The 20,869-nt window shown below is 37.7% G+C and overlaps 2 protein-coding genes across 3 annotated transcripts; one reads left to right on the top strand and one right to left on the bottom strand.

The window, feature by feature from the left end:
- Window positions 1-32: 32 nt before the first annotated feature.
- Window positions 33-2,548, bottom strand: AK6 (adenylate kinase 6). Its single transcript, XM_040541900.1, has 5 exons — window positions 2,307-2,548; window positions 2,000-2,092; window positions 1,529-1,587; window positions 1,291-1,436; window positions 33-1,144 (listed from the first exon to the last, which is right to left on the bottom strand). Exons 1-5 carry the CDS (start codon window positions 2,332-2,334, stop codon window positions 955-957), a joined length of 516 nt encoding a protein of 171 aa, XP_040397834.1. The 5' UTR covers window positions 2,335-2,548; the 3' UTR covers window positions 33-954.
- RAD17 (RAD17 checkpoint clamp loader component) lies at window positions 2,442-20,425 on the top strand. Of its 2 annotated transcripts, XM_040541891.1 has the most exons (16): window positions 2,442-2,545; window positions 3,606-3,881; window positions 4,664-4,747; window positions 5,805-5,961; window positions 6,416-6,552; window positions 7,575-7,627; window positions 7,720-7,845; window positions 7,933-8,002; window positions 8,683-8,794; window positions 10,896-11,090; window positions 12,240-12,325; window positions 13,609-13,755; window positions 14,322-14,468; window positions 15,220-15,340; window positions 16,682-16,739; window positions 19,097-20,425. In XM_040541891.1, the coding sequence occupies exons 1-16, from the start codon at window positions 2,513-2,515 to the stop codon at window positions 19,362-19,364; spliced, it is 2,070 nt and encodes a 689-aa protein (XP_040397825.1). In that variant the 5' UTR covers window positions 2,442-2,512; the 3' UTR covers window positions 19,365-20,425. The 2 variants fall into 2 exon arrangements, with proteins under 2 accessions (XP_040397825.1, XP_040397826.1); XM_040541892.1 differs by lacking the exon at window positions 13,609-13,755.
- Window positions 20,426-20,869: the final 444 nt, after the last annotated feature.

The raw sequence follows: 20,869 nt of genomic DNA, 5'->3' as shown, positions 1-20,869 counted from the left end.
CACTCTTTACAATAGAATTTACCAGGAATCAGTTTTACTGTTCAAGCTCACGGATATAAAAAGTTTATTTGCAAGCACTTTCCACAGAACATTCAATAAGGCTTTACAATCCACCTTTTCAGTGAAGAAAGGTAAACATCCGTGCTCTCCTGGGACCCACACCATCACCGTTCTAAACAATTAGAACAGATAGCTGCTGGTACTGTAAGTGTAACCGTGTTTTTTTTTTGGATTCCTGCATCCTAGCTGTCCTACCAACTGATATACTTTCTTCATAGACTTCAACCCATGAATACGTTCTATGATTGGGATAGGCGACAGAGAATGCTGAGACAAAAAGGAAAAAGCAAGCTTGCAGCTTGCTATTCTATGCTACTGCAGGGACAGCCAACGTTTCCTTACACCATGAATAATTCCATTTATACACAGCTCTTTTAGCAAGGTCACATCTCTTCCCTCAAAAAATGAAGCACTGTCCTTAAAATCTATCACCCCTCACCCTACATTAGCCTGCACATAGTCAAGTATATATAGTGGAGCTTAGCAATTCGAAGTCTGGCAATTCAGAAACTGACTGCTGTTCAGGACACTGACTGATCTACCCTTTTGAAATTGAATGCTCCTTAATTTTAAGGATTTTACAGTTTTCTTAGTGGGGGGAAAAAAAAAAAGGCTAGGTTTCAAGTTTGTTCCTGCTACTAAAGGCAACTGCGTCGTTATCCTCTTTACATTCGCTGCTCAATTTTTACTCTGGTCTCAGTTCTGTGTGCCTCTCCCACACGGCTTCACAGACTGTTCCAAAGCCTTACAGCTTGGTTATTTGGAAGCTTTTTCTAGTTTCCAACCATGTCAAACTACAATTAAATTAATTTTAATTAACCATACAAGAGTTAAAAAATGTCATTTATTAAACCTCCCAGGAAGAGACCAGCAAAGTTACTTTTTCACCAAATGTCAGTTGTTGTCCTTCATCCATTGCTCAATCCATTGCATAATCTGATCCAAATTTCTCTCTAGGTCTTCTGGAGTGTTGCTGGGTAACTGGTGCACGATTTCCTCCCGATATGACAACATAGCTTCCTCATAAAGAGTCTGAAAAATTTCACACTGAATGTTGTCCTGTAGCTTCTTCCCTTTGTAACCCCTAAAAAACAAGAACAGCACCAAGAGCTAAGCCTCAGATATAAAGAGAATTACAAAATATATTGTGCAGAATCAGTAATTTATATCACATTAAAGTCTGTGAAGAAGTCACACAACAGCAATTTACTTATTCATTGTCTGACACACCTGCTTTCCAGCCTGTCATATAGAAACGAATTGTCTGTGCGAAGTACAAATACGATATGAAACCATTGTTCGGGGAAAAAATCACAGCCATGGTAATCAACAATAACTCCACCCTCGTGCATCTTGTCTTCTAGCTCATCGATTACCTGCAAAAAAAAACCAGACAGGCAAGCTTAAGTGACATCACAGGAATGATCAAAACAAATGCAAAAATCCTAGGTTTTGAAGTTGAACTTACCCTGTCTTCATCCAAAATTGGACATTCATACTCCTCATCAAAACCTTCATATAGTTCTCCTGCAGCAAAAATAATTCATGCAAGTTAGTGAAATAGCAGGAGTTATTAAAAATATAGTTACGTTTGTTTTGGGAGGCTGTAAACAAAAGATTGTACAGACTAAAATACTATACAGAGCATGGAGTGCTTCACTTGCAGAATCACAGAATCACCTACGTTGGAAGAGACCTCCAAGATCACCTAGTCCAACCTCTACAAATTCCTATAAAGAGACGTTTGTCACTTGCATTGCATTGATTAATAAATTACTGTTACACGAGTGGTTTTCTTAACACATCCCAGCAAAACTACTTCCACTAAGGCAAATCTGTTGCATTTTTTACTGTATAATAAACACTTTAGAAGTGTAAGGTTATAGAAAGGAAAGGCGTTTTGAGCCTTCTGGCGCACGACCTCGCTAACACGGCCTACCTTCTTTGGCCAAGTCACCCACGTTGATGTAGGTCAGCCCAGTCCTCGACGCAAGCTCCTTCCCGAGTGTGCTTTTACCAACGCCCGGCGTACCTGCATAAAAAGGCCCACGTGAAAGAGTAAGAGCCAGGCACCCTCCACAGAGACCTTTCTGGCAGGAAACGAGAAGAGGGAGCGGGTCTGTACGGCAGAAGGGTGCAGGAAGGGGCACGGGCAGCAAAAGCAGGCGCGCGGCACGGCGGGGAAGGGGCTCGCCGTCCCCTCCCGGCCCAGCCGCCGTCCCCTCCCGTCCCCCACGTCCCCGCACCGGTGAGCAGCAGGTTGGGCCGCCGCATCGCCCCGTCGCCCGGGAGACACGCTGCGCGGGGCCTGCCGCTCGTCCCGCCTCGCACAGCCCGAGCGGGGCAAGGCGCTGCGGCGGGCAGCTAAGGGACGGCGCCGAGGAAGGACCCAGCGAGGCCCGGCGGCGCTGTGAGGCGCCCGGCCCAGCTCCCTGCCCCGCTCTCGGCCGCGATGTCCCGGAGCTCCGCGGGGCGGCAGACGGAGGTAGGGATCGGTCTGGGGGAAGGGGGGACCCGAGCGGCCATGAAGCTTCCTTCCCTGGTGGCTCACTCGGGGCACGGTGGGCGTGGGGTGGCTCTCGCCTGCGGTTCCAGGCGGTTTTTTTGCAGGCGTTGAGAGGCTCCCGTTAATTTCTTAATTTTCAGAGAGCTTTTGGGAGAGGTCATAAGCGCAGATACACAAATACTCGCTTAGCTTTTTCGGGGAAGTCACCTTAACTCATAAAAAATCGTACTCTGAGAGCTTGTCCTGCGATTAACAGCAGCAAACTGTGTGTGGGGCCCTTTGCTGTGTTACTCTGCAGCCACAGGTGCTCTGAGAAGTAGCTCAGCGCGTGCAACCTTGTCCACCGGCCTCACAGGGTATTTCTCAAGTGCAAAAATAAATGTCGTAAAAAATAAACCGCTAATAGTGGTTTCTTTACGTGTCACTGTCAGATTCGTGATGCATGTCACAGTTGCTGACTCGAGATCAATCCATATGTCATCATGTTGAAGATAAACAGTAACACTTGATTTTATCATGCTCTTCACATCACTTTTCTCTGTTGCGTGCTTCTAGCTTTTAAAGAAGAAAAGCTGCCTTGTAAATGTAAGTGGGGGAAAAAAGTCTCTAAAATGGAAAAGAGGCGACACAAACTTGATCTTAATGTGAAGACAATATGGATAAGCTTATGCTGCCTTTTCACTCTTACTTCTGTTTTAACTTTACTTCTTTATTTAAATGTGTTTTAGCGGAGATTTCAGCTTGTTCTGGTTTACCAGTTTGCTGCAAAATCCTCTGGCACAAGGTGTAAATATTAACTTTATTCTTTGACCCTTAAGAAGCTTGTAATTGATATAGTCCAAGCAGAGTAAGTGCCAACGTTTGTTGGTAGCTGGCATTTTAAATATCCTCTCAATGTTAATGAAATTCTTTTGCATGTACAAGGTATTTTTTTATACACACCTGGTAGAAATCTCAAATTTTCTGGAGACAGTTGTGCCCAATTAAGAAAAGGAAGACAATGTTACAATAATAACTTTTTTATTTTTTATTTTACCAGGTGAAAGGTTGGTTGGCAGATTCATTCGATGACTTCTTTGGAAACACATCTGTTTCTTCTAGCACAGTTTCTGCAAAGCTGCCTAGAAGCAACTCTGGAAGAAACTGTCAGCAGAACAAAGACCTGTCTTCTGTGCCGGGATGTAGCAAAAGCAGAGTTCTACCCAAAAAAAGAACAAAGTCATCTTCAGTAGGTCTGCCTTGCAACAAGTGCAGACAAAATCAGAGCCAATCTCAAGATGAGCCATGGGTAGATAAATACAAACCTGAAACTCAGGTGTGAGAGCTATTCTAAGTACTAAAATAATAGTAATGTTACACTGTAACATATCATGCTCGTCTTTCTAATCCAACTTGGTTGGGTCCTAAATATGTTGTATTTTATTAGGGCAGTAAAATACTGTTTTGATTTATCTACTGTCTGTATTGAAGGTTTTAATGAACTACTTATCTGTAGAAGGTGCATTTCTTAGCAGGCCTCCTGGGGATACAAATGTGCTGATAAGATGTTGTTTCTTGTTCATCGACTCCTAAACTTTTGAATATGTTGTCAAATTTTAGCCAAATTTGTCAGCCACAAGTACTAGAAAAATACACAGCTAGAGGAAGAATAGAAAACTAAGTGTAGTACTTGTATTTTATGTTGAAATTTTTAATAGCTCATCTCTGGAGAGGAAGACTAGAACGCGAGTAAGTTCCACAAAATCTGCAGAAATCCCCCAAATATATGTAGTTCTAGAGTCAGTAAGGCCTAAAAAGTATCAGCTCTAGCAATAGCTATAAAGCATACTACCATGAAGGAGTATAGTGTTATTACTTTAGGAATAATAAATTATTCATTATTTCCATACTGCTGGCCATGGAAAATTGGTTGTTTGAGGAAAGAAGCTCCAATGATCATCTTTCTGTTACTTCTAAAATAGCGTAAATATATGTAACTGGAATATATATGTTATTGTTTTAGTCTGTATGTATTCTGTTCTTGAACCCCATCGTTAAAAGTTGTAGAAGACAAGATGCGCATATATATGCGTTTCATATGCTTTCGTCTTGTTTCAGAATGACCTTGCTGTGCAAAAGAAGAAAATTGAAGAAGTTGAAACCTGGTTAAAAACACATGCATTTCAGAGGCCACCAAAGCAGGTAATTTTGCTACAAATTAACAGCTAGAAGTACCAAACTGTCTAAACAAGCTGGATTCAACGTTCTTTTAATTTCAGGGGAAAAAAAGTACAAAACAAACCACAACAAACTCTTCACTTTTTTTTAGTCTACAACTTCCTTGCGAGGGGGAGTGGAGAGGCAGGTGACCTATTCTCCATTATCACCAGTGATAGGACTCGCGGGAATGGTGTTAAGCTGAGGCAGGGGAAGTTTAGGCTGGACATCAGGAAGAGGTTCTTCACCGAGAGGGCGGTTGCACACTGGAACAGGCTCCCCAGTGAAGTAGTCACTGCATGAAGCCTGTCTGAATTTAAGAAGCGATTGGACTGTGCACTTAGTCACATGGTCTAAACTTTTGGGCAGACCTGTGTGGTGCCAAGTGTTGGACTTGATGATCCTTATGGGTCCCTTCCAACTCGGGATATTCTATGATTCTACTTTTAGATAGTGGTTATATCGCTCTATAAGAAATCTCTTAAGAACATAGGTTAGAGCTTTTACATTAGTTTAGGTCTTACGCTGCTAAGGGAAGCACAGATGAATTCTATTTTTTTTTTTTTTCAGCAGCATTATTTTCTAGCATCCAGTCAGTTCATACCTGTTTGGTTTGTGCTTACAACTGTGTTTTATATCCAAGAGACTAATTTTAAATAGCACGGCAAATTTCCAGTTACAGTGACTTGAAGTAAGAGGGTATTTTTAATTTCTTGATTGATAAGAGGCATTCTTATACTGATGTGTCATTTAGTAGTCCCGAATAGTGCTTTTCAAACCTGATTCTCCTGTATGTATTATGTTGGTGTGCAGTTAATCAAGCAGATTCCTTTGAAAAACCTGGGAGCATGCCAGCGTGCCTTCCCAAGTTCTGTTCCAGCTGTTTCAAAGTAGTCAACGGGTAAATCAGTAAGACAAAATACTTACCTACGTTTTCATTTGTAAAAGAGAATCAGTACTGTAGAAAATGTAGAAGAACTCTTTTTCAGCCAAGCTTTGGTCTTTATTTGTAATGTTGAGTATTATTTTCTTTCTTTGACAGGGTGGCTCTGTTTTACTGTTAACTGGTCCTCCTGGGTGTGGAAAGACAGCAACTATACAAATATTAGCAAAAGATCTTGACATTCAGGTGCAAGAATGGACCAATCCAATATCATTAGACTTTACAAAAGAAGATTTAAGAAGTATATTTGGCCACAGTAAGTATTTTGATTTTTTTTTCCTTATACTTCCATGATTTTTGTAGTCTGATCTGACTTCGTATGTGACAGAGGCAAAAGAATAAAAAATACAATGTCCATATAAGTCAGATCCTTAGAGTTTAATAAGAATCTTACTTTTATTTGAGAAGGGATTTAGTTTTTTTTACAGTGTTTACTCCAAAATAGTTTACAGTTCACACAGAGAGCTATGTAATATCCTGGATATCATCTGAACTAGTTAAATAAGCATGTGTCTTTGTCTGGGTCCTCAGCTCAATTCTACTCTGTAAAAATAGTTTTGTATTTCAGTTATGTTTGCCAAAGGGCTTGGCTGCTGGTGTTCAATGGCTTTTATCAAAAAGTAGCATGCGTGGGAATTAGTTCTTGTGGTTATTTGTATTTTACTTGGTATAATATAGAATACATATTTTTAATTAATTTTCTGTTTCAGTCTCAAATTTTCATACGTTTCCGAGTCAGGCCCAAGCAGCTCTTCTTCAAGATTTTCTATTAAGAGCAAATAAGTATAACAAACTTCAGATGCTTGGGGAGTCCTCAGGAAATGATAAAAAGCTTATTCTCATTGAAGTAAGTGAAAACTTTCATGATAATCTTGACATGCTAACTAGTTGCTGCTGGTGAATTGGTGTTGCCACAAGTTTGACTACTTTTCTGCAGATCAGTTATTACTTTTTGAGTCTTGACAGCTGGCTAGAATCAAAATCTACCCATACTTAAACCATATAAGCTAACTGCCAGGCAGAAGTTGGACACTAGTTCATATACAGAAATCGGCAATAGATTATTAAAAAGTAGATTGTGAAGCCATATTGAAAAATCCCATCTGTGCTTCTGTATGATTTGCTTTCTAGAAATGTGTATGTTTATAAACAGGTAGATGGAAAAATTACCACTTTTCTTGTTTGTTGAGGATGCAAGATAGTGTAGAAGAACTTGAGAATTAGTACAACTTAAGGAGTTTGTAATTTAACATTCTTGTAAGCCATAACAGGAGGTCTGGGAGAAGGCTTTGTTACACTTACTCAGGAATGTGTTTTACTAGTATGTCCTTTTAAAACTTCATTGTTTTCTTACGGAAGAATTTTATAAAGTACAATGATGAAATTGCCTGTAAACTGTCAAGAAAAAGAATAGATGAGAGCTCTCACTTAGTAATGTGTGTATTGTATAAATTAGGAAGCATGGTTTCCTGTGATTGCTCTTCATAAAGTCAGCTCATGGTCTAGATTCTCTCCTATCTCGAGTAGTATGCCTCCTTCAGTGGAGGTGCTGCCCTGAGCATTTCTGTTATGTTTGGATAAAACTGTCTAGTACATAATGTAGTCATCCATGGCTGTTTCTTGGGAAACAAGGATAGAAAAAAATGCTTCTTTTAGGTAATTCTTTTCCATAAGGAAAGAAAGAAATACTAGGCTTTTTTTTCTTTTTCTTTCTGATTATTTTCAGTGCCAGCTGCATTCAGATTTAGTTGAAAGCAAGGTAACTAGGAGGACAAAATGTGTAGCAGTGTAGTGTGGCGTTACAGTCAGTCTGAGGGAGAGAATATTTACATTTGAATGTAATGACAGCAGTTCATTTGTTTTGAATAGGACATACCAAACCAATTCTATCGAGACCCTAGCAGTCTACATGAAATTCTCAGGTTAGTTATAAATGAACTTTTAATAGTTAGCCTTAGCCGCTTGTGTTAAGTGGAGTTTGATTCCTGTTTCACCTGCTTGTTTTTCAATTTAGGAGATTCGTTCGTACAAGTAGGTGTCCCCTTATATTTATAATCTCAGATAACTTCAGTGGAGACAGCAACCAGAGGTTACTATTTCCAAAAGAAATTCTGGAGGAGTTGTGTATTTCAATTATCAGGTAAGATCTTTTATCTCTTTAAAACGTCATCAAAATAAATGAGAAGTGAGGAACTAATTGATTTTTTTTTTTAATGACTTTTAATAGTTTCAAGCCTATTGCACCAACAAATATGATGAAAGTTCTTAATCGAATAGCTGCAACAGAAGCTAGTATGGTAAGTTGTCAAAACTGAACTTGTGCACAGTGCTAGGATCAAAAGATTTCAGGCATTTATATATGAAATATGTTATTGCTATTTTTAATTGTTATTTTATTGATCTTTTGATCACGTAACAACCCTCCCCTCACCCAACAAAAGAAAAAATCTATTAAAAAAGAGCAGAATACAAGGAACAAAGGAGAAAGCCATCTTATTTTTCAGTTGAGTTCCACTTGATCCTTGGTATAAACTTTCAAATCTGCCTCTGAAAATTCTGCTTTTTACATAAAATATTTATATATATATATATATATATATATATATATATATATATATATATATAAACAATAAGAGTAGAAGACAATCCCATCTTCTCCAGTAAGACCAGAAGAGGTCATTGACTTGAATCCTGTGTTATTGCCCAACTACTTGATTACAATGTATTCTAGTACTGACTAACAGCTTGGAAAGACCTCTGTGCATTGTTTTCTCTAGTATAGCTGTATAAAATGTGGCAATATGTTTAAATTGATTAAATGTTTTAAAATTAGACCTATTACTTTGAGCTTCTGATTGGGTCCTGATACAGTCTGTTTATGGTCTATATCAGAGGTGAGTACCCACAGTCATAATAATACTCAAATACTCCTTATCCTACTTTTTGTTATTACTTTGGATGTTGCTTTTCCTTGTAGAATGGAGATAAGAATTATGTTCCTGACAGAACATCTCTAGAGCTGCTTTGCAGAGGTTGTTCAGGTGATATAAGAAGTGCAATAAACAGTCTTCAGTTTTCTTCTATGAAAGGTAAATACCTATGATTTTCATGAAAGTGAATGATGTTTTGACCACTGCTGCTGTAAAGGTATGCTGTTCACCGTTGAAGCTGTTAGGTGAGCTGTGTGAAAACAATTTTAACTTGCTGCGCTGGAGCAAGACGAAAAGGACTATTTTTCTTTAAAGCTAAATAAGTTAAGTGTTATGCCATTTCTAAATATCTGCTACATGTGTATTGATATAGTTTAATGCAGTGACCTCTCTTCCTCTTGATATCTTTGTTACCAGTATACATTTGCTGATGAAAGCTTTTATGATGCAAACTTAATTTGAAAGGAGTATTTTCACTGCTTGGTTCTTTATACCTGTTTATGTCCTCATCTCTGCTCATGTAGCATTTCTGAAATAGCCCATTGAATTTATGTGTGGCATTTCTGAAATGATTGATTTTGCTTTCGAGTGCCTACAGCTGTTGATAAGTTGAAAAGCTGTGAGGTAGCATGACCTTTTATGAAGTTGACAGGATTATAGAATAGCTTTGTGAAGTTCAGCATTACAGTTGCCTTTAAAATACGTGGCTATACAGTGCTTAAATCAGACTTGGTTTAAGATTATTTAAATGTTCCAGTGTAGAAAGAAAAGACCATGTCTTTTTTTTTAAGTGCTGGAAGTCAAAACTTAAGGAAACAAATTGGTACGTGGTCTCTGGTACTTGTAGTTTATTCTGAGAACCTGTAGATGATGCCAGCATTTACGTTCAAACCAGAAATAAGGAAGTAGACTTCTGTGGTACTTCTTAAAGCTGGTAGTGATCATGTTGTTTTGTTCGTTTCCTTTCTATTCCACTTCTCAAGTTGAAAATGTGGAATAGATTAAATGTTGTTTCAAGTCCTTGTGGTTTGGGTTTTACAGTATATTGAAATGGATTTCTAGCTGTGTTTTTTACATGTAATTGGGGAGAAAGTCAAGTTTCTAGGTTTCAATTGTAAACATGGAAACTAAGTTCTTCTGATGTTTTTGAGTAGTAGTTTTTACTGTTTTATTCAAAAAAAAATATTCCTCTCAGCAAAACCATTTTTGATTGTAGTGCCATTAAATGAATAAAAAGTAGGTTGGAAGTACCTGTGAGTAGTTTGGTCTAGCTCACTGGTGGATGCCAAGATGCTTTATACATACTGTAGAAAATCTAAATAGTCTTAAAAATGACCGGTTTGTGTAATTTTAAATAAACTCATCTTGGAAGTGTAAAAACATGGGAGTTATAAAAAGAACTTGGGAGAGAATAAAGGCATACATTCCGTCTTGCATTTTTCCTTTTAAACACTGATGAAGAGAGCTGTCTTCATGTCAAATAGAAATTATTTAATTGCTCAGGTGTTTCAGTTAGATAATAGATCAGCAGCCAGTGAAAATTTGGAGGGACCTCACCTTCACGTTCATCTCCACGTGCCATCAAAATGCAGAATTTGTTTTACATTTATGTAATTTCTCTATGTGTGTAAGACAAATGATATATTCTCTATGGTAGTATTAATGGGTAAAAGGAATCCATGATAATCATGAGAGAAGAGAAAGATGACTACTTTAAGTTCCTTTAGTTTGACAGAGGACATTTCATCTGCCGCTAATCAAAGAAGGGTTTTATTCCATGGAGCTCAGATGATTGCGGAAATAGGAGGCTGTTGGAAGAATCACTAAATGAAAGGTTTTCTTTACCTTCATATATTTCAGTAAGAGCATTAAACATACCCTGCAAATAGAAAAGAAATTGGTAATTGCACAAAATATAATGAAAATACCATTTACGTTATTTCCAGCTGCATTACTTACAATTTTCTTATTTATAGATAAAATATAAGTTGGGCACACAGAACTAGGGTAAGTAAGAAAGAATACCAGCTTTTCTTTTAGAACAGCTGTTTATTATTTGAAGAAATACTTGGCATCTTAGTTATGGCTTAAGGGGCAAAAGTGTAATAAATCATGGTAGTTTAGGTGATGAGGTTGCCATCCTAACAAATGTGCTTTCTCTTAGTTACTTTATTTGTAAAACTTTTTCTGTATCATAGATTTTATTTATTTATTTACTTCATGTACTTCATCATGGTTGTATTGTTTCTTTTATTGATAGACTACTCATTGGAGAAAAATTTTTGGTCAGGGAAGGAAGGCAACTCCACACTAAAACATGGAGCAGCAGCAGTGTGTAAATCAAGAAAGAAAAGTAAATGTGATCCTTCAGAAGACCAGGAGATACAAGCTATTGGTGGCAAAGATGCTTCCATTTTTCTTTTCCATGCTCTGGGGAAAATAATTTACTGCAAAAGTAAGAAAACTTTGACTTACTTCTCCTAGTAACAAGGAAAGTATGTCAGCTGCTAGTAGCTAGACTTGATAAAGTAAGGCTTAGGTGTGACCCCTAATTCATATATAACAGTATAAAGATAGTAATAAACGCCTCTGGTAACTGAGATTGCAGCAGTCTCTATGTAATAGAGAAATAACACATTTCATTAAAGAATCTACTGCATGTATGTAATAAAATACATACCTCTAGTTGTATTAGGTCCATATGCTGTCATGCATGTACAGCTAGATAGATAGCTATCACATTTGTTGCTTTGCCCAAAAGCGAAATTTTCCTTTTGTGTAGAATTATACACAGTTGTGCATTTATGTTTTGATTTCATCTGTTTTCTTAGAGGTTACAAAACGGCCCTGCAGCCTCTTGGCTGCTGCCTCCCCTGTTGATGTGTATAGTTTTGGATTGTTGTGCTGTCTTTTCCTCCCTACTTCCCTACTTTTATCTGATCCTTTTTTTTTCTTTTTTTACTACCCCATCTCCTTTTCCACCTCTCCAAAATACTTTTCACTTTACTGATTTTTATATACTCAAGCTCTGTAAATTTACTTCAGCTCTGCTTCGTGGGTGTGGCTACAGTCCTTTTTTAACATTTAAATAATACAATTCATAAGAACTTGATACTTATGCTGTAATACTATCTACACTCAGCTAAATAAGGATCCATAATGCCACTGGCTGTTCACCTTTTATGTAATAACTCACAGTATCTGTTCCAAAATCAATTCAGAAATGGTGAGATGAGCGAATATGAAAATTATTAGGAGAAATGTGTTATATGAAGCATAGTGTATCTAATTACATGCTGATGACTATGTAATTAATTCTTGATGCAGGCATAAATAGTTTCCTAGGAAGTGAAAACAGTGTAACCTAGATGTTGGTAAAGTCAACTGTTGCCTAAAAATCATGCTCACTATACATGAAAACTACTGTTTATGAAGTTGCACATTTCTGTTCTTGCTCTCAATCTCATTGATTTTCTGAGTTTGAATTTAACGTCTGAAATGCCTGTCTTCCCTGCCTCTTTCTCCTGTCAGCTTTTTGATAGTATGCAGTAACATAACGTTATTTGTGGTACTAGAGGACTAAGGATTATAAAATTCCTTTTAGGAGAACCTCTGTCAGAGTCGGAAGTTCTTCAGCTGCCTTCTCACTTATCAGAATACCGTCGAGACACCCTGCTTATTCAGCCTGAGGTATATCTGCATTAATTGCTTGATTCCAATTTGATATGGGAGGAAACCAAACAATAAACCTGAGTAATTGTTACAAATTCTCAAGCACAGTGGCTTTGTCACTAATCCTAATATATACATATTCAATCTGTCTAAGTTGCAGAATAATCTGGAAGGGACCTTTGGAGGCCAACTTCAAAGACCAGTCAGGTTCTCAGTCTTGTTTAGTTTTGAGTATCTCCAATGATAGTCAGCAAGGTGAGAGAATTTCTGACTTGCATCGAAGGGTGGACTTTCCCTTGCTGCAGGCTGTGATGATTTCTCTCTCACATTTTTGCTGTGTGTGATCTAGTGGAGTCTGAATTCACCTTTCTGTTGTCATTCATTGGAGAGCTGAAGACAGCAAGACCCCCTCTGTCGTGGGCAGGGACACCTCCCACTAGATGAGGTTGCCTAAAGCCCCATCCAGCCTGGCCTTGAACACCTCCAGGGATGGGGCTTCTCTTCTCTTTCCACGGCTTCTCTGGGCAGCCTGGTCCAGTGCCTCACTGCCCTCTGAGTGAAGAATTTCATCCTAACATCTAATCTAAACGTACCCTCCTTCAGTTTAAAACCATTCCCCCTTGTCCTATTCCCACATTCCCTGACAAAGAGTCTCTTCCCAGCTTTCCTGCAGCCCCCTTTAGGCTCTGGAAGGCCACTGTAAAGTCTCTCTGGAGCCTTCTCTTCTCCAGGCTGCACAACCCCAACTCCCTCAGCCTGTCTGTGTAGGAGAGGTGATCCAGCCCCTTGGTTATCCTTGTGGCCTTCCTCTGGACTGGGGGCCCCAGAGCTGAATGCAGAACTGCAGGTGGGGTTTCACAAGAGCAGAGCAGAGGGGGACAATCACCTCCCTTGGCCTGCTGGCCACGCTGCTGTTGGTTCAGCCTAGGGTACGGTTGGCTTTCTGGGCTGTGAGCGCACCTGGCTTGCTCGTATTCAGTTTTTCAACCACCAGTACCATCAAGTCTTTTTTCCTCAGAGCTGCTCCTAATCAACTCATCACCCTGCCTGTATTCATGTTTGTGATTGCCCTCACTCAGGTGCAGGACCTTGCACTTGGCCTTGTTGAACCTTACAAGGTTTCTGTGGGCCCCATCACTCAAGCATGTCAAGGTGCTGCTGGGTGGCATCCCTTCCCTTTGTAGGTCATGTGTGCCAGCTCTGTAATCATCTAAATGTGTCATAACTTCTATGGGATACATTTCCTTTTATACTGTATAAAACCTGAAGTTTTTTCTTGTGGTTCCCCTCACTTCCAATAGGTTATTGTGGAAAAATCACACATGTCTGGAAGCATGTTTAATTTATACCTTCACCAGAACTATGTAGAATTTTTTACTGACATAGATGATGTTGTGAGAGCCAGTGAATACCTGAGCACCGCTGATGTTCTTTGTAGTAACTGGAATGTAAGTGTCATTTTATACATATGTAAATTGAGCTGCTAGATTTTTCTCCAAGTATTTATAAATAGTAGAAGGCAATCTTCGTGCAAGTTAATAAGAAATAAGCTGTATCATTTCAAACTTACGATACAGGTGACAGTGAATTGTTAAACTGCCTCAAATGGAGGAGAGATGCAGGCCATTTGTGTACAATTTTTGTGCAATTTGTCAGTGTTTTTTTTATAGTTGGTCATTGTATATTTTATACACTACAGTGTGTATATAATGTGTGTGTGTATATATATATATAATATGGTATATTAAATACACTATATTATAAAATAGAATATTTTACACTACAGAGTGTTTTTAAGTAGAACAGTAATGTGTTAAATGTATCAGAGGCTATGTGTCTTTTCCCTGAAGTACTTGAGCTAGCTTTTTGTTCAGTTCCTTTGACCAGAGGTTCTGCAATAATCTAAATACATGCTAAACATGTTTTGTCACTGCAGTTAAAGAGCGTGTTTTAGTCAAATGAGATGCACTGTACAGAGGCCTTGAGTTCATCTAATGCCCAGTTTCTATCTTAGTCACGGCTTGTGATGGAAGAATACAGTGCATCTGTGGCTACCCGAGGTGTGATACATTCAAACACATCCCGAGCCTTTGCCCACTGCCAAGGAGGGATGGGGTTCCGGCCGCTGCATAAACCCCAGTGGTTCTTTATCAATAACAAGGTAAAAACTTGATGTTTTGAGGAAGGTATTTCACTTACATTTCAAAGTGATTAAGTAGTATATGTGAAGTTTATATACGGTGCTGAACTTGTCAAATACCCTATTTTAATATAAGCTACTTGTAAAGATCACTTGCTTGAAGAGGTCTACTTGTATTATTTCATTAGTGGAAAAAGAAACTGGAGACCTCCAACAGTGTTCCCTGTGCCAGAGTTACTGTATCTCTGGGACAGTATTAACCCCCACCTTATGGGAACACAGTTAATGTTGAAATATTTTTAAATATTCCTAAAAGTAAGTTTAATTTAAGTAGTTTAAATTGCCTTACACTCTTATATTACAAACTACTTCTGTAGTATTATATGTGTTTATCAGAAATGGTTTGTTCATGAGATACCAAAGCTCTTGGCAGCTTCTTACATTTGAACACATACCTGCCTTGCTGTGCCTGACAGAGGGAAAAAAAAATGTCCAGGATGGTTGGGGAATACTATAATCAAAGGATAAAAACTTTCAGGAAACTTCAATGTCCAGTGAAAGACAAAAATGAAGAAATTTACTATTTTTTGTAATCTGTATATGGTAACTCTAACTGCTTCTCTCTTTTCTGGACTTGCTCTGTAGAAGCTTGTGCATAGTTATCCAGCAGACAAGAAGAAAGTCATCCTGCTGCTTTTTCTGGTACAGAATACATATAATAATTTTCGCTTAGTAGAGTTTTTACTTTTAATTTTTTCCTCAACTCTAACAGTATAAAGAAAACTGCCTTGCTGCAAAATCTCTCTTTTCAAGCTTCTGTTTACCACCAGAGTGTCTTCAGACGGAGCTATTGCCTTACCTTGCTATGTTAGCAAATCCAATGAGAAACCAAGGTAAGATCAGTGTTACACTTGCTCTTAGATTTTTGTAAACGTTAAAGCATACTGAAAAATTTTAGTAACTGAGAATGTGAGTTCCATCTGTCCTTTTGCCTCACTTCAGCAAAAATAACAACAACAACAAAACAAATAAAAACAAAACCCCAAAGCCACCACATATGGTACACACATAGAGCTAGTGAGCTGGTGCGTAATCAAAATTCAAGCTGTCCTGCTAGGTTTTGAAACAAAATCAGGAATGTCTTTAAAGTTTTTGTAACTGAAAGAATGAAAACAAGCTGTCTGTCTTGTAATAGGTGAGACATATACAATACATACACGTTGCTTTATAAATGTGTAAGTCTGGTCCTTGTGTTGGAGTACTTAAAAATCCTACTTCCCTCTAGCTTACTGCACAGATTTTGAGTGTCTGTGTGCACTGAATTTCATTATGTGACTGTTGTGCAGTCTCAAGATCTTGCACAGTTCTTCTGTATGCCCACATCCTTACTAGCCTATTCAACTCGGTGCCCTGAGGTATTGTGCTAATCTTACTCTTCAACTCTTTTTTCACATTTGAGAGCGTACTGGATAACCCAGATCCTAGCACAGATCTCTACAGAGATGTATTGGCAATTTTCCTCCATTTCAGGAGTTAACTATCAATTCATACCCATGGCGCCCATTTCCCATCCATTAATTATTTATCAGACTTTACTAATTAAGTTGTTCTTTCAGGCGTAAGGCTTCTGTTGAAAGCCTCTGGTAGGGGACTTAGAAGCCTTTTGGAAACCAAGTAGACTACATTAGCTACATCTTCATTGCTTCTGATACCTTTTGAGTAACCGCAACAGACTTAAAAGGCTCTAAAAAGCTTTTCCCAGAAAGAAGTAACCAAAATCAAAATTTACAGTGCATTTTAAAAAAGTGCGTAATGAAGGTAACCCATGAGCAGATAGTACATGCATAAAAATTTACTTTGTATGATATCTAATCCAAAAACTACTGATCAGACAGGTGGATCACTTATGTTATGTTAATTATGTCTAGTAAAAGGCTGTATGTCTTAACTAAGGCCATAACATCCAGATTAATTCATTTTGTAGGATATGTATTAAGCTGTAAATTTGTGCTGTAGAGTTATAATACCCCTAGCATTCATAATAATTGTGTAGGCAATATATAAACATACTACATATTCAAAGTATGTCATACTACCATATAAACTGTTTTGATGAGCAAATTTATGCAGAACCATGTAACTGAACTTATGATGAATTACTTGCTTTCCAGTGTGCTTAATTCTATGTGCATTATGATGTACTTAATACGATACTCGTGATTCTTTGTTCTCAGCTCAGATTGCTTTTATTCAAGATGTTGGGAGGCTACCCCTGAAAAGACATTTTGGGAGGTAAACTTGCCTTTTGCTTTCTTTAAGAAAATAAAATACCTTCTTTCTTCCTCAACATATTAAGAAAAGAATTGTTTTGTACAAAAATATCTTCAGTGTATATATGTAGTGTGACATTTTATCTCACTTGCAGCATGCTCATTTAGTAGTTTGGCTGTTAGAATTTTTTCCAGTTCAAATCTATATTATGATGTTAGTAGCAATATTTTAACTATAGTCTTACTTTTATATTCTTGTCTAGCTTTCTTTTCCATTGTATCAAATACTACTTATCTGTGCTAGACATGCTTATGTTTGTCCAGTGCACGATCTGGATGAAATCTTTGTTTTGACCATCGAGAACATTGAACTGAGAATAAAACACAATTGGTATGAGTGTAGTGTGCTTTGCCTATTGTTTATCATGACATAAAACATTAATCTGAAACTTTGATAGAATATTCTATGTCATTTGTTAGAGGCTTAAGAAAGAAGATACAAGAAATTACTCATATTTCCTTTGAAACAATTGTATGCCTGTGGAACTAACAAGTACTTAATGAGTGCTTACTCTGAAATTAAATAGCAGCACTGACTTTATTATGTGTATCTTTTTTCATAAAACTACAACTACTGAAATTCCTCCATCTTAGATGCTAGAATTCTGAAAAAATACTTTTTTTCAGTTGTGATGCTACAGTTGCCTGTTTACAGATTCTGTAGTGCTTATGGGGCAATATAGCTTGATATGCTGTACTATGACTCTAGTGGGCTTCTGAACCATAGGGATTGTTCAAAAAGTAGAGACTTAGTTACATTTCTATGACCTTGATACCTCTGAAAACTAAAACATTTTAATTGTGATGGCCTCTATTAATAAGGTGTTGTGTTTTTTTTAGCCAAGAGAAAAGGGTTTGTCAGGGCATCTGACAAAGCATCTCATATTTATCAGTGTAATACTGTTGTCTGACTTTTTTAACTGTGAAATACTACCTAGTAAAGTTACCAAAACCCACACTGTTCCCGGACATATGAATTAAAAACCATTTTGGCTGCTAGTCAGGAAGAAAGGGAGATATTTTTGTATTCTTCCTAGTCTGAGCCAAACTGATGAACTTGTGAAATTATAAATATAGACTTTCTTATGCCATTAACGTTATCTGCAGCGTACCTCTAAATAGTGATAAACATTTTGTAGCTGCATTAATAAGTTGTGTGTGTACCATTTAGTTTATCTGAGGGACAACTTTGTAAGACTGAAATCCTTTTAATTTGTTCACTATTTTGGAAAGGAAGTGTAAAGAAGTTTAAATATTTTAGTAGTACGTATTTGCTTCCTTCACAAATCCCAACTGGAAATCATTTATTTTGTTAAAGACTTTATTTTATTTTATTAAAGACTACTTTTGTTAAATACTTTATTTTATTAAAGACCACTTTATATAAAGTAGTCTTCAATAATATATGTTTCAACAGAAATAAGAATATTATTTTCCATCACATTTATTAGTGGGATAGGAATACTGCCGTAGTAAGAAAATTGGCATTGGGGAGATTGTATGTTATTTGTTAAATTGGGATTGTTGTCAGGATGAGTTTCTTTCAGTAACTTTTGGGAAAGTTTATTAATACCATGTAAAATGGGGGAAAAAAATAATGGAACATTGATAACATACTGAGATAGGGATGCTACAAAGATGGAGAAGTCCAAATAGTAAAAGAAATAAAAAATGTGAAAAGAAATACTTTCCACTCCTTGTCTTAAGTTACCTGTTTCAAGTTAAGTTGCTTCATGTCATAAAGGCCTTGGTTCTTGTTTGGAAGGGGTCTGATGTATCATGGGCTGTTGTCAGTAAGGTAGTTGTTAGCAGTTCGTGTGCTTGAGGAAAGCAAACCAAAAACACTGTCACCATAAGGAAGAAATGTCAAGCAACAGACAGTGCTGGAGAAAGAACACAAAACGTACATGACTTGATACTTTGCTCTTGCTGTAGCTCTAGTTTTAGGTTAGATAGTACTGTTTTTCACCTGAGAGAAGCTTCTATCTTCTGTTGGTCTTGCAGGTTATATAGCGTTGAGTTCTGGGCATAAATATCTATACTTGGTAGATGTGTACAGAAGTAAAACATTATATTGGAAGTAGTGATGTAAAAAAAGGATGTGTACAGTTTGAATTAAATTTGACTTGTAAAGAGTATTACTGACAGAAAATGTGAAAGCTGTTCAGCATCAGTGAACAGGAAGGTGCTACACAGGTGGTCTTTTTACTGCAGCTTGTGTTAGAGCAGGAAATGTTTTTTTTGGGGGGGGGGTTGTTGGGTTGTGTGTCCTTTTTTTTTTTTTGGTGGTAACTTAATCTTGTGATGATTATTTTACAGGTTAAAGCTTGAAACGCTTACTGATAAAGATCCTGGAATACCAGACCTGTTTGTTAGTTTTGAGGGGGACCCTGATGGTTTGCATGCTACAGAGATGGATGTACAGGTGGAGCAAAACAGAACAGACGAGAATGGTTCAGATGGATTCCCTCTTTCTTCTAGCCAGTGCAGTGGAAGTGAACTACCTTGCAGTCAGCCTCAGCCTGTTGCAGCCCAAGCAGCTATGGAGGAAGATGAGTTAAAAATAGAAGAATATGATAGTGACTGAGTACAGCAAAATATCAACCACTGAGTTGCCTGAATAGATTAAAATGCATCAAAGGCCTTTGCTAAAGTGAGTATGGTCTGCACATCAGTAATCCTTTAGCTACTTAGGTGGGTGAGGAAGCCAGATCTAAACATGTGTCAGTATCAAGATGTTTCTTCAGCTTCCCCTTAGCTTTGGAGGATCAGACCTGAGCAGAATACTAAATTGCAGGCTATTCCCTGCCTATTCTGAGCCATGAAAGTAATTTATACTAAGAGAGAGAGAACAGTAAATGATAAATGATACAGTTTGAAAGACTGTAGATAATCAGTTTCACTCTTAAGTTATTTTTATTTTTACACATATTAATTTACTCTGCAGTTGTACAGTGGGTTTCCTAAGTACATGGTTGATTAGTTGTCAGCATTTGAAGGTTCTATTAAAATTTATACCTTCAGGGAAATTGCTGTTTGGAAGTTTGAACCTTCTGAAAGAAGAGACTAAAGGGTATATGTAAAAAGTTTTATATCCTATACCGATGATATAAATAAAACTCCTACTGTATTAATACTGTTTTGTATTCTGCTACAGATATTTTTACAGTGTTTATAGGTTGAACATATGTTGTACAACACATTATTTTGGATTCCTTTTTGGAAAATATTTTCATAATTTATTGAGGAGGAAATAGAACAATCAATCAGAAGTCCTTTTTGTCCTTTGTATTCTGTAGGAACCTATTGGTGTAGCATGCAGTTTTCTCTTTAAATTGCAGCTGTGCTGGAACAAAGAATAATCCCATGGTTGGTAATTGACACATGAAAAGTGTTTTTTCTTTGTCTGAACAGACTGTTAAGTGGTTTAGCACTTCACTGTAACTGGGATTACTTCATGCAAATCAACTTAACAGGTTATAATTAGTGATACCACATAAATAAGGAAACGAAGAACAAACCAAATTTGAATGTGTGATGTGTGTTTGCATTTCTCTACTGTTAAAATCCAAAGTTAGAAAATACATGTATAGCCATAACCTTGGAATTAATGCCGCTATTAAAAGGTTTAGATTTGTCCCCTATGAACAACCTTGTGTAGTCTTTAACTCTGTCACCACTGTTTAATTTTCAACAGGGAAATTTACAGCTTAAGTTCTGTTACAGCTCTACTTGTGACACTTCCCCCTCTCTAGGGTGCTTTGGAGGGTATGACCCCTGCTCAGTTCAGCTAATGACTCAGTTCATTGGGCCTCTTGCCTGTGTGCCACTGAAATGTCTCTTTAGTTTAGTGTTAGTAATAAATACAAAGTAGTAATACAACTACTTTTACTGATACAATTACTATCCAGCACATCCACAGCATCATTCAGATTTGGGGTTTGTCTTCTCCAAACCCTCTGCACTGCCTCCAGGCCTGTCCTGCTCCCTGAACGGAACTGTGTCCCACACTGCTCCCTGGAGATGCACCTTCTTCAGGTAAGTCTGTGGGCTAGGTGTGGCTGGCCTCGCAGGCCTCCTGTTGGGCTCACT

Source organism: Cygnus olor, chromosome Z, assembly GCF_009769625.2.
Source record: "Cygnus olor isolate bCygOlo1 chromosome Z, bCygOlo1.pri.v2, whole genome shotgun sequence".
Lineage (NCBI taxonomy): Eukaryota > Metazoa > Chordata > Aves > Anseriformes > Anatidae > Cygnus > Cygnus olor.
Note: the sequence above shows the minus strand (reverse complement) of the source record. Positions and strands in the feature narration are given on the sequence as shown.